Here is a 14,529-nt window from a genome sequence, read left to right on the forward strand (position 1 = left end):
GTGAGGGATAAAGCAGGTTATTTTCCCTTTTCTTTTTGTGTGGTGTGCCCACAATTTCTTTTCAACCATTCATTTCATACCTATTTATTAAATCTAAATTAATCCTTGAACCAATCATGATTCATGGTCCCGGAACAGTAAAAGTAGTGGTATTTACAAGGTAATAATTGGGAGGAATAGATCCGCCAATCAGCCCAAAGGTCCAACGAGGGGGCCCACGGAATTTTTTGGTCTTTAGTGTTGGCCCGCCTACTTATGTCACGTCCAACTTTTTAATCTATTGTTGTGAAAATGTGAGGACCAATGATTCCACCAAATTTCGCCACTCTCTCTCTCGGTCTACAGTATTTTTTCACATAAAAAAGTGCTACAGTATTTTTTTCACAAAATTATCTCAAGTAATTTACTATCTAAGCACACTAATTTAATATTATTCGATTTACCAAAGATTATATCTCAAGCCCGGTTTTCTCTGGTTCCCGCTTTAATCCGGTTTTTTTTTCGATTTTTTTTTTTGTGAAATTCGAACGGGACATCTTTTCAGTTTTCGATCAAATTGATCAGTTCGGAACGAGTTTAGAAACGCAGCTCAAAACAATTCCTTTGCCTTCAGGATTTTTTTAAAAAATTTATCTCTCTTTAACATCAATACACACGATGGCGAGTTTTGATGCCAGATTGTTTGAATTTTTCTTGTTTTCACATCTGTTTTCTGGAAAGAATAATGAGGCCACAAGTCAGCCATGAATTCCAAGCCCACGAGCCACCTCAATTAGAGACTGATGAGCCCACGTTACATGGAAACATACATTGATCCAACTTTTGGGCCAGTTCTTTTCATAATTCCTGTCCTTGTTTCTTTCTCTCTGGCAAAGTGTTCTGAAAATGACTACTCAAGGCCCAATTTAACGAACAGAGTAGAGTTCCACATTTCCCAGGCAAAGCTGAGGTCCGCATTTAACAATTTGAGGCCCTGACATCAAATGTACACTTTCTCAACATGAACTGAAAAGGGGCAAAAGGAAAAAAAAAAGGGGTAATTCAGCTTGTAGGGATATTATTCAAGCTAAACATGAGTTCCCTAGCACCCACGAGGTTGATCCAGTGATAACAGCAGTTCTTTGGGACATAAAAGGTCCTAAGATCGAAACTGCATTTTGGAGCACCTGTGACTCGCCCGAAAAAACGTTGTGTGGAACCGCAGCGTTTCCCTCCAGTTTGGTGTATTGGCTCAGGTCCAAAAGGCTCGGATCGAGACATGTTCCGGGTTAAAACAAAATGAGTTCCCTAATTTGTCAAATTTTCTCCTTTCTTTTTGTAAAGCTTAGAATTCCCTTGAACCCACACGTGTGTGTGTATATATATATAGAGACACACATCCCAATCTGAAAATTCCAACACCAAGGTGTGTAAAACATACAGTGAATTCCCTATATACAGACTAGACAACAGGCAGACGTGAGAATCTTTGCATGTTTCCTCTCCAGGTATCCTGTGAATTGGGCCATTGTTTTTCATTGGTTATGTCTGTCAGTTAAGTATCTTGCAGTCTTCTGAGGTTAACTGTGATCCAGTAAAATTGAAAATTCTGAAGGAGTACCGCACCTCTTGCTCAATGTTTTCAAGGTATCTTGACAGTTCGCATGTACAACTTGTACAGAGAAACTCCATTTCAGAAGTAAATGTCAGTTTGCTTCGACTGTGCTTTAATGTCTTTCAGCTTCTTTAGTATGTTTGCGAAGTAATCCTGCAGATACTTCTCTAGTGTGATGATGTCTTTTGCATCGACACCAAGAAGTGAATATGTCTCGGCCATTGCCACTGAGAAGATGGTATCACTTGTGAGTACCTAGGGATGTCAAAACAGGAAAAATTAGCATTGATTTCTAAACAGAAGTTTGGCAAAAGGTTCTTCTCTAAGCAGCGGTATACAGACATGTAGAAATGCAGTAATCTTCACCAATGTTTGACGGTAAAAAAACAAAAAAAATTCACTTTAAAGCGAGCACCTCACTGCATCATGTTAAGGTGAAATTTAGCAGAGGAAGGGGTGTATCTGTGTGTGTGAATCTGGTAGTTACAATACAAACTAAGAAGCACAGCGCTATTTGTTCTCCATTTTATTTTCTATTGAATTTTGGGTTATACTTGTAGATAAAAACCAAAGTAAATCTTCAGTGTGTTACAATCTCAAATTCATTTTCATGATAAGATTCGTTCCTTTCAAAGCAGATTAACATCCTCGGCGCATAAAATAGTGAAACGAAATGGGATAGAAAGTAAATTACCTCTGAAAATGCCAATCTATCAGCCACATCATTTGTCCACTCAAATAATCGAGTCAGCTGGCGTGTCAATCTCAGGATTGAGACAGGCACTGTGGTCACATTTGCATCCTGCCCGGCAAGCCTCTCACACAATGTTATCACCTGTAATTAAAGAAGAAGCCCTTAACATAAGAACAAACTTAACACCCATGGAATTAACTGGATACATTTTAACAGATATATATATTAGTATATCTAAATGTACAATACTCACTTCAGCAGTGAACTTTATAGCAAATGAAATACAGCTCACAAGAGTCAGCAAAGATGCTTTAGGCGTTCTTTACGCTACATGTTCTTGAAAACCATAAGCATGCTTACACAGGAATTCAGCTAAGAGAACAGGAAACTGGGAAGGAATTTACACAGAGTATATTTGAATGGAGAAAGCTTTTAAACTAGTCGATTCTTGGTGAATAAAATACTTAATTTGGGAGGTAGTCAAAGCGTCAAGAGTGACAAGAAACCACAACCGTGCATGTACTTTCTAAAATGAATTTCATGGTTTGAAGCATCCATCTTTACCTCTTGGGTCGTCCATGCACGAGGCCCTGCAAATGTTAGAAGCTTCCCATTTATGTTCTCATTGCGAAGAGCTATAAATGTTAATCGAGCAATGTCCTGCAACACAGAAGCGCATTTTTAGGTATCAATAGTGTTAAAGAAACCGAACAATGTTGGATCCTACCGAAATACAAATTTACTTGTGTGTCCATATATGCTATTCGTGTAGGAGCATCAGTTCCCCACACAGATTTTTCCTCCAAGATGGGGACAGCATATTGCCCAATCAGGCCCTGGACAAAGAGATGTATAATCAGGTGTCAGTGAAGGTTGTTGGAATCAGTGTTTCGATTATTCTTCTGTTTTTTGGGAAAAAAGGAACATAGCACACGGGACGCTTTGAATGCACAGAAAGAATTGAAGCGGAAAATACGATATCGAATTTGCGGGAAAATTCTTACGAAACTTCCTTTGCTTCATACTGGCTGCCACAAGCATTTATGAAATGTGTAAGGCAATATCTAGTGTAATTAGATTCAAACACTTTACGTGTATTATTTTTTATTTTATTTTATTTTTAAGAAAGGGAAGGGGAAGTGGAGGTGGGGGAAGCAAGAAGTGGGGAAATGAGAAGGGGATCCAAATGTAAGAAGAAGAAACAAGGCCCTCGGATAGGAAAATGTTATAGTCAGTGTGGCGACATCTGGTGGCTTGATTCAGATTCAAACAAATTGGTGGTGTCGGAAGGAGGAGTAACAAAATCACAAAGTTAAGCGATAAAAAAAAAAAACACTTACATAAAAACAAGTTTATTGCAAAAGGCTATAAGCATTGAGAGGAAACATTGCAGAATGTGTAAGAGAATTAGGTAGTTAAAGCAAAAAAAAAAAAAAAAAGAGGAAGCTTGAAATGAAGATAGGTAGAGGAACCTGCCTGCATGAAACCACATAAGCGAATAATAATGTGGTTGAGGCCAATATCCCTGAGGAATTTCTCAGTGCAGTATTTAATCTCCATGAGGGGAACCTCGGGATGCTTGTCGCAGTTGTGGATGGAGTAGAAAATAAATTTCTGAATACCCATGGCTTTTGCACACTGGATAAGAGCAACTTTGCCTTCCCAATCTACCTAAAATGTAGAAGGTGGAAGTAAAATACTAGAACTAGTTAAAAATCGAAGAGCAATCAACAGAAATGGAACAGGTATGTGAATGGACCAAGTAGTAATAGCATATAGTAGTAATAGGGGGTTTGGAATAAGCAGCAACGGCAACGGCTCCCTCCGGGCCCGCGGACCGGGAGGGGGGCAGTAGTAGCATGGATAGAAGTGGATACAGTTTTGATAGGTTCCTCAGGACGGCCAGTAGCACAGTCGATGACAGTGTGAATGCCAACCAAGGTTGCAGGAATCGTCTCGGGTTTGCTCAGGTCAGCCTGCTCAGGAAAAACAATGAATCAGCCGGAAAAGAAAGAAGAGGGAAGAATGGAAACAGAGATTTAAATTTAAATTTTTTTTTAAAAAAAGAAGAATACATTGACGACGGTGGCGCCCCAGTCGCGAAGGAAATCAGCAGGGGCAGGTCGAGGCCTGACCAGGCACCTCACGTCGTAACCCTCGTCCAGGGCCCTCCTCACTATCTGCCTTCCCAGCGTCCCCGTGGCCCCCACCACCAGGACGCTGGTCGGCCTCACCGGCGTACCGGGTCCCAAATTCACCACCTCCGCCGTCGCCGCAGCGTTACACCTCGTCATTCTTCTAATTCTGTGTCTTCTAGCGGAAGAAGAGGAAGAAGAAGAAGAGCAAGGCAGAGCATTATTAGCTAAAGTGCGGCGCCAGGACAATGAACTAATAACTCCCTTGCTACTACTGGAACTGGAATTGGAATTGTTGGTGGTCTCCAGCTGCTGCTGCTGAATTCTGAAATTGATTGCATGTTGTAACACAGAAGAGGAGGAGGAGGCCATTTTCATTTTAAGGCAAACTCGAAAAAAAAAAAGAAAAAAAAATGCTCCTCAGTTATATGTCTACAAGAAGAGCGATTTGCTTTTGGTTGGGAGTTGGGATTCAATTTCCAGACGGACGAGAATGATGAGAAAGGAGAAGAATGGACGTGAAGGAAGCCACGTCTTCTCCTACGTGTACTTGTGGATTATAACGCCGCCACCCTGTCAGCTTATTGGCTTTTCCGTTCCCACCCCCAAGAAAAAAAATCAAATACAGTCGCAAAGAGAGGAGGAGTTGCAATGCCAATAGGCAAGCGGTGCACGAGTAACAATTTTTTCTTCCCACAATATAACATCTTCATTTACATTCAAGTTGATAGATATGTCAAAGCGATCAAACCCCCGCCCCCACAGAATTCAAACACAACACACTGCGACAGTTACTACAACGGAACCATAAGAGGAACCAACAGTTTTTTTCCCTCCTGTGTGAGAGTTTCCCTCTCTCTTGGTAAGAGTGCCTTCTCTCTTTTTGAGAGTTCTTCGGCTCGGCCGTATTTGGATTAGTTGTTTTTGAGGTATTTTTCAAAAACTTACTGTAACTGTACATATGAAAAACTTTTACTGTAAATGTTTTTTAGATTGTTTTTAGAAGTATGTTTAAAATATATTTTGAGGTATTTTTATAATTTATAACTTTTTTGGGATTTTTTTTAAAAATTTTACACCATCCACTACTACCCTCTCCCTCTCCTCCTTTCCCCCAACCCAAAACCCCTCTTCCACTCGTGGGTAGAGGCTGCAACTCTAGCCATCACTTTAGCCACGACCTTATTGGTCACTATCAGAAAGGTCGCGACTAGAAATCATGAGTTGGGACTTTTGGTTGCAAATAGGAAGGTTGTGGTCAATGGAGGGAAGGGGGAATTGGGGGGTTGCGAAAGGGAAGGGAGAAGGGAAGAAAGAGAATGAGAGAAACGAGGAGGAAGAAAGGAGGAAAAGAAGGAGAGAGGGAAGAAAGATGGGAGGGGGGAGAAAGAGAGAGAGAGGGAGAGAGGAGGAAGGGTCATGAGTCTAGGGGTGGTTGTGGTGTATTTTTTTTTTATATTTGGAGTTATTTTTGATATATTGTATGAATTTGGTGTTTTTGGAGTTGTTTTGTTTGTGTATTATTGTAACATTGTATATGAAAAACTTGTTTTTCAAAAGTTGAGAAATCCAAGCAGAGCATAATCATTTTCGAAACTTTCAAACTTTCAAAACTTTTCAAAATTCCACAAAATATGTCGGAAACTCAACTCACAAACCAAGACCAGATCTTCAATTATGCTTGCAAGTGCATTTACAACGCTTGTACATTGATTGCATTTAGCAAAACAAGTTTCAACTCCAAGTAAAAGAGATAAACTGATTTGGATTCCTCTACCGAACAAATTAGCTCAGTTGAGACAAGAATGGTAGGCTGAGGAAACTAAATGGCACCATGGTGATAATCTAGAGAGGTGAAAGGTAGCATATTTGTCAAAGTAAGCTTAGAGGTAGTCGAGCAGGTTTGAAAAGTTCCAAATCAACTCAGTAAGGAAGTTGACTCCCACTTTGACTGTTTATGCCTTTTTTTTTCTGGTAACTAATTTTTAGTGTTAGTGTGTGTTTTTTATCTTTCTATTGCTTTGTGCTGTAACTAGCTTGCTTGTGTCTTTTTTTCCCGTTCTTAGTGTTATTCCATATTAGTTGTCTTTTGAGTATGGTATTCCTTAGTAGTAGACTCTGGTATCTTAATGGCAGAAGAACTAGCAGAAATAATGGAAAAATTCGGTCTCTCGAAGAAGGAGCTAGGAGGTGCTAACCTGGATATTTGAGACATACATTTTGGCATTAAAGAGTGTCAAGTTAGTCTTGTAGGGAAAGTTAAAGGTGAGAAAATAGTGAACTTTATTGGGGTGAAAAATTTTGTGAATTCAGCCTGGGGTTATCCTCAAGAAATCAGGATAATGGAATTAGGTCCAAATCTTTTCCAGTTCTACATCTCTTGTGAGGAAGACAAAGAAAGAATTTTAGCTGATGGTCCTTCGGTCTTGGACAACCAAATACTAGTGCTCAGGGACTGGTATGATAGGGTCGAAGAGAATGAAGGAGCCTTTAACTTGGCACCACTGTGGCTGCAAATTTGGAACTTACTAGTGTAGTGGATATCAAAGGAGGCTAGAAGGAAAATTGGCAAGGTGTTCCATGAGGTTAGATATGCAATTGTTCCTCAAGTAGGAGGGAAAGAGTGAAGGCACTTGAAAATTTTAGTGACTGTTGACTTATCTCAACCATTACTGAGGGGAACAACTGTTAAAATGAATGGAATTACCAAATTATTGAGCTTTAAATATGAAAAGGGTCCTGATTTTTTCTACAAATGTGGAATAGTTGAGCACAGTGAAAGAAACTGTAAAGTTTTCATCTTTGTAAGCAAAAGGAAGTTAGAAAACCAATTTGGTCCATGGTTAAGAGCAAATGGTGGAAAGGCGTCCCCACAAAAGAACCACATAACAGGTGGATAACAATCTTTTTCAATAAAAATATGAACCAGGAGAAGAAAGCAGAGGTGATTCAATAATTAGAAAGCATACAAACAGCCTCACAAGAAAAGTACATGGGACTCCCTATGGTGATAACTAGATCAAAAGAGTAAGTTTTTGGTTTTATCAGGGATAACATTAGAAATAGAGCAAGCAATTGGAAAAGCAAGATGCTCAGTCCAGTAAGGGAGGAACTAATGCTTAAAGTAGTATCTATGGCTATGCCAGTATACGTAACGTCCTGTTTCAAACTATCTAATAAACTTTGTAGAGAGTTAAGCTCTATAATGGCCAAGTTTTGTGGAGAGACTCTGAAGAAAGAAACAAGATTCACTGGTGCGCGTGGGAGAAGATGACTCAAGGTAAAAAGTGGGAAGGGCTAGGATTCAAAGAACTACGTAGCTTTAATTAGAATTGTTAAACGAATCGAACTGTTCGGTAACCTGGTTCGTTTCGATACGTTTGTGTTCGTGAAAAACTCATTAAAAACCTTAAACGAATCGAATTCGAACGAATTTTTTTGTTCGATTAATAATCGAGCGAACACGAGCATGTTCGCGAGTTTTAATGAACGTTTGCGAATATGGACATAATTATCATTTGACAAATTTTAAGGTTAATTTTATGGCTAGACTTTTATATTTGGAGGGTTTTATTTATTATTTTTATGTTAATGTTAGTTATATAGTTAATGAATAATAGAATTTAACCACTTAGTGTTTTAATTATTTTTTAAAATGATTAATGGTTTGTATGGCATATTTAACGCTTAAAATAATTTGGATTCGAGCATTTCGAGCATGTTCGCGAACGACTCATTTATGTTGAATGAGCCGAACACGAACTTGAACTTGAACATGAACTTTACTTAACGAGCCGAATACGAACACAGGTTTGGAGTTCGAAAATTAATGAACTGACATGAACGTTGTTCGAATCGCTTAACGAACAGAGTTCAAACATAAGATACTCGGTTCGATTCGATTCGTTTACAGGTCTAATTAATAAAGCTCTCCTGGGGAAACAAGTTTGGACAATCCTGACCAACCCCAACTTACTGATGAGTAAAGTTTTGAAGGCAAAATATTTCAACAAAGAATCCATTTTCAAGTGTAAAGTGCCAAAAAACTCTCAATGGATGTGGCAAAGTCTAATGGATTCAAGAAACCTGGTGCAAGAGAACGTAAGAAGAAAGATAGGAAATGGAAGAAGCATAAGTATATAGAATGATGGCTGGATACCCGGAAACTAGGAGGGTAAACTGTCAACCGATAAACCTTCCAATTGTGAGCTGTCTAAGGTAGAGGATTTTAGAAGTGGTTTCAGATGGAAGAGACAACTAACTTTTACAACTTTCAACAAAAAAGATGCCGAAAAAATCTTGCAGATTTCTATTAGCTCATCAGGGAGAGAGGATAGTAACTACTGGATACATAGTAAGACAGGTCAATACACTGTTAAGTCGAGATATAAACTTTTGTACGATTGGAGGTTAAAAAGCATAAGCAAAAGAGAAGTTCATGTGGAAATGAGTGTGGAAAGTAATTATAGCAAGATCTAGAAGAAGTTATGGAAGTTAACATAAAAGAAAACTGAAACATATTTTGTGAAAATGCATCAATGGAATTCTGCCAGTGAACAATCAGGTCTATAAAAGGACAGGAAAAGGTGATCTTGCAAAGGATGTGGTCAACAAGTGGAAACAGTAGAGCAAATGCTCCTAAACTGCAGGAGAGCTAAAGATGTATGCAAGATGGCACCAATTCATTGGGATGGGGCTTCAGCACATTTCGGTAATTTTTCCTACTGGTGAACACAGTAATGGAAGCAGAAAAAAGACCTGAAGGTTAGAGCCACCTTGAGCTAACAACGAATATACTTTGGCAAATATGGAAAGTAAGGAACGAATGGCAATACAAATCAAAGCAAAAACACCCTATGAAGATTGCTCAGACTCAAAAAGATTGGCAGGAACAAGTGATGGCAAAGAAAATATAAGAGCTAATGAGCAATTTTGAAACTTGCAGAGGCACTGTGGAAGCTGCTCAGGTAGATGAGGCAAGTGGAATTAATCTGTAGATAGCTGTCCATAAGGATAAGGACACCAAATGGTTGGGAAGGGGCATGGTGGCAAATAATCACATGGGACAAGTTAAGACAGTTTGGGCTATGAGGGACAAAAGCACAGGCATACCAATATTGAATTTAGCTGAGACAGTAAGAGTAGCTTTGATCAAGGTTAGAGGAAAGAATTGGATAGAACTTAAGGTCCATATCCCCTAAAAGCAGCTTCTATCATCGTTGATGTCCAGGAAAATCAAAGATATTAGGCTGGCAACTTCGATAGATGCCATCAACAATTTAAGCTCTTTGTTTCAAAAATGCTTATTTTTTGAGATATAGTATATGACAATATAAGTAAATCTGTTTGTACTTATGTAGTAGCCATTTATGGTGATGGGGAATGGAACAATCCTCAATGTGTTTAACACTTTTGTATAGCCTCTTGGAGTCGTTATTCTACAAGTGTAAAGTTATGAATTTATCAATACAATTCCTATCATTTCAGAAAAAAAGAACTAGCAGTTGTAAACTTCACCATTTTCACATGCACTCTAATTACCCCTGCCCCAAATTTATACCACCATTATACAATAATTTTATCAACTTAAACACGTACAAAGTCTACATCCAGGGGTATACTAGAGATTTTAATAATGTAGTGGTACTAATATAGATTGTTTTTCAGATGATAGTTTTTTTTTGAGTAACCAAAGCGATTTAGAAGCATTTTTATTTAGCAAAATGAGCAAAAGGGTAATTAGGATTTTTGTAAAAAAAATTTATGCAAATAATAAAAGTAAGGGAGGTAAGTGATGTTTTTAAAATTTTAACAGTGTTAAGTGATATTAAGAGAAATCTTATGAGAGTTATTCCTAATATATATTAAGACGGAAGTTGTACGATATTAAGAGAAATCTTAGGAGAGTTATTCCTGATATATGTGTTAGGCTTGTGTTATTAACACACAAGTCACAAGTCACAACACAGATGTGATGCCTCCAGGTGACAATCCACTTGGTCTTTAATTGATCACAGATTAGATCCACGCAACCGATCAACAAACATTTGGTCAACACCTCCCCGAGTAAGTATAATAATGGTAATCTCAGTTTAATCAGCTCCTAAAAGGATGAAATATGTTAAACAATGACATCCAACTTATATATGTGTATATATAAATTAATCATATACACATTGATAATGTATATACTTTCACCTTAGGATGTATGCCACTTAATCCCATCAATTTCAAAAATTTACATCCACCTCCCCTATATATTCGATTACCTGAAACCATCTTCAATTTCTCTCTATATTACGTGGAAAAATAGCATGTACTATTTTAAATGCAAAAACATCTATTATCTCATCTACTCTCTTACCTTCATTCTTCTCCCTTATTTTATCCCACTTCTTATCCAACCATCACTAAAGATTTTCTAATTCAAAAAATTTCTTGGCCATCTAAAAAGTTAGAAAAAAATGCCAATAGAAAAAATTAGATCTGGTGGATGCATTAACAATGGATTTAAGACAGTAAGCAATATACAAATGGATGTAATAGCAATAGTGGTAGGTGCATCTCTCTAAGAACTTTTTTTTGGGTAGCCTACGAATTTTGGGTTGCTAAAACATCTTTTTTGTAGTTTTTTTTGGGAGTTATAATACTAGTAACATAGAAGAGTAGTCGATGGCGATTGTAACTCCCGTAGTACGGAAAGAAGAGCATGTAAAAGAGTTCTTTGTTATTTTTTTTTTCTTTTTTTTTCCACTTGTATTTGTAGTGGTTTTGATTGGAGGCAAAGAGGAGCATAAAAGTGTGTTACTTTTTTTTCCATCATGATATATTGGGATGTCCATCTAATATCTTTGACTAACATAAGCAAATTAGGTTATTTGTTATTGAGTACATGAAAATAAGAGGTGTATGTGTAATTATTGAAGTTATAGAAGAGTTAGGTGAAATTGTTAGACATCTCAAGAAAAACTTTTTAAATTATCCATAATTTTGTAACTTGGGTGTCAAAGGCATTTGATGAAGTGGAGATCTGGTTAACACATAAGTTAATTTAGCAAAGGTATCATACATCTATACTATATATAAAGCCTGAGAAAGGGATTTGGGATTAATATTGAGGTTAAAATTTATCATCACTTCATGAATATCATTTTTTATCCTTATAAAAAACTATTTTTATTTTAACTGTCTATAACTATCCATGACTATTTTTACTTTTAACTATTTAAATATATGTTTTTAACATAATTACCTCTAAATATTATAACTACCAATATAAAAATTATTTTATGAAAAATATTGAAAAGATTAAAGATTGCCTCGGTAATAAAAATTTTATTTAAACTACATGATTATAAATATTGTGTATTTTTTGATTGCACACACATTGGGTGTGGGATAAAGCTCCCTACTCAGCCTCATCAATGTACTATTGCCACGTTGCCTTATTCACATGCTTTTTTTTCCCACAACATTTTTGCTTGTGGCTTTCAAACATTAGATAAAATGAAAAGTATATTGAATCAAAAGGACTCGTCTAAAAGTTCAGATTTTCACTATTTATTTCTCATAAGCAAAGTGACAGAAGTACAATGACGAGATTGGATAGCGTGCTTGTAGGACTATCTTTGAGGTCGGGCTAACCCAAATTCGGCTCGTTCGGCCCGAAAAAAGTCCGATGAGCCCGACCCTTTAGTAAGTCGGTTTGAACTTGAGCCTAACAATTATGTCCGAATTAAATATGAGTCGAGTTTTGGTCTCATTAGTCTAAAACCCGATATAGGCTCGGCTCTTAAATTGCATATATATATAATGATATATATATAATATATATATTTTGATATTATATATAATTATATATCCAAATATATTATTAATTATTAAATATACACAAATTACAAAACACAAAAACACATATTTGAAGACTTTTGTACTAACTTTCTTGAGAGCCAATATTGGTAATGCATAACTAAAACTTTAACTTTTCTCATTGGTTAAGTAAGTTTTTGTATTGACATAATATTGGTTGATTTCTTTTTGGTTTAGAAATACAAATCATCAAATATGTTTTGATTCAAATCACAAAGTTATAAAGAAGTTCTAACCTTTGAAGATGTATTGACTTATGATCACATGTTTTGTTACTATTTTTCATGTATTTGAACAAATTAGGTATAAATATTGTTAAAAAATTATTGGTTTATGTACTTTTTAAGGCCTATTATTTGTTCATGTTTAGTTTTAATGTTATAGTCCTGTGAATGTTAAATTAGTTTTACAATCCAATAGTATAGTAATTATATTCAGAAAATTGAGGAGTAATAAGTAAATTTGAACTAAATCCGAATAAGACTCAAAATCCGAATATTTTGTGAGTTAAGTATGATAATTATATTTATTAATCCGAAACTCACGGTCCAAAATCCGAAAATATTACAAATTAAATTAGATGAATCTAAATTTATGAAAACCCGACTCATATGACCCGATTGACAGGCCTAGATGCTTGATGAGGAGCTGAGGATCTCATGTGCCTTCCTCACTTAAAATTTTTAAAAAAAAAAGGAGAAAGGGAAGAGTTGAGTTGTTTTTTGGAAATTAGCAAATTAAAATTTTAATATCTCAAGTATAATTAAGCTAGTCGAATTGATTCCTGCTACTTGTACAGAGACATATATACACAAATTCAACTCGGAAATAATTTTTCAAACAGGAAAAGCAGGAACGAACAAACTAAACATCCAGAAAATTTTTACCTTGAGAAAAAAAAAAGAGACACTATATAGAGAGACACATCATTTTGTTTTAAGATAGGCACTTGCAAGAGCACCCGTGGCCTCTTTAGGCCTATTAGGATAGATTAGATTATACAAATATTATCATTGTTGGAAAAAACACACACACACACCAATGTAGTAGTAGTTGACTTCTTGTTATAGTAGATTAGTCCGTAAGAAGAGGGGCAGGAACGATTGCAGTTTCTGACAGTTCACGGCCAAGATTTGGCCAAAAAAAATTGTAAGGTCCATATCTCATCTTATACCTCGTTTTTAACATCATGTGTGGGGCCCACAAAAATTTATTCTAAAATTACACGTTGTTGAAAATAAATTACACTACGTACAAATAGAGTTACGCCGCGTGAAAAATGTACATAACCTTCATAAACGATTGCACTCCTGCCCCTGATCCTTAGTCTGTGGGTGGAGCTGGTTGTCGAACAAGATCGAGTTGATGTTACTTGCAACATGGCCTAAGCTAGTCTTGTTTTGGTCACCTGCTGAGTTGGCCAGTCTGTCTCTCTGTGAAGCCGCACGCACGGCTGGTATGAGGGCGCTCAGGTACGCAATGCATGCAAGGGGCGTTTTCCACCTGATATAAGCTAAATCAGTTCTTCAATGGGTCCTATCCTGCTGTTACAAGCCACCCAATCTCATCTTGTTTAATCCAGTAATTTGTCGCATCTTGTGCCACTACTTTTGTGGGTCCAATATCACAGATCTGCTGGTACGTTGACTGTTTCACAACCGAACAAGGAAAATTTATGTAGCCTATACAAGTTATTTCCTGCCTAATTCGCCCGTCCCCCAATCGGTTGCAATTTTGAGTCCCCACAATATTCAACAAATTGGATAACTACCCTGAGGAAAAGGTCTACTAGTTTGCAGTCCTTAACCCAATGATGCACGATGATACTCTGTCTATGCGTACATGTAAACCTTTAGGTATATGCCCCGTAGATGGTAATGAATATGTTTGGATAGAGTATTATTTAAAATAATTACTATAACATTTTTTGTGATGTAATGTATGTAAAATAAAAAAATAATTAAATAAATTAAAAAATATATTTATAATGCGAGCGAAATATTATTTGAGATAATTTAACAATCCAAACACACTTAATATTTCTTGCGATTGTAAACCTTTAAATAATGCATGCACGCGCCAGAATGCCGGTATATTTTCAAGTTTCCGGGTAGTAAAATGTGAGTACCCAAGTTCAAGGGGGCAAAAGTGTGATGAACCCAAAGTATAGTAGGTACTCAGGTTTGACTATTCATCGGATGACACGTGGCTTCAACGCTTTGAATTGCGTGAGAGCA

The 14,529-nt window shown here is 36.8% G+C and overlaps 1 protein-coding gene across 1 annotated transcript; it reads right to left on the reverse strand.

Annotated features, from left to right (window-relative positions):
• Positions 1-1,330: 1,330 nt before the first annotated feature.
• LOC113709298 (protein HIGH CHLOROPHYLL FLUORESCENCE PHENOTYPE 244, chloroplastic-like) lies at positions 1,331-4,937 on the reverse strand. Its single transcript, XM_027232028.2, has 7 exons — positions 4,364-4,937; positions 4,166-4,264; positions 3,765-3,959; positions 3,032-3,124; positions 2,853-2,948; positions 2,289-2,429; positions 1,331-1,849 (listed from the first exon to the last, which is right to left on the reverse strand). Exons 1-7 carry the CDS (start codon positions 4,799-4,801, stop codon positions 1,673-1,675), a joined length of 1,239 nt encoding a protein of 412 aa, XP_027087829.1. The 5' UTR covers positions 4,802-4,937; the 3' UTR covers positions 1,331-1,672.
• Between the last annotated feature and the right edge of the window lie 9,592 nt (positions 4,938-14,529).

The sequence above is a fragment of the Coffea arabica genome, chromosome 9e (genome assembly GCF_036785885.1).
Source record: "Coffea arabica cultivar ET-39 chromosome 9e, Coffea Arabica ET-39 HiFi, whole genome shotgun sequence".
Classification (NCBI taxonomy): Eukaryota; Viridiplantae; Streptophyta; class Magnoliopsida; order Gentianales; family Rubiaceae; genus Coffea; species Coffea arabica.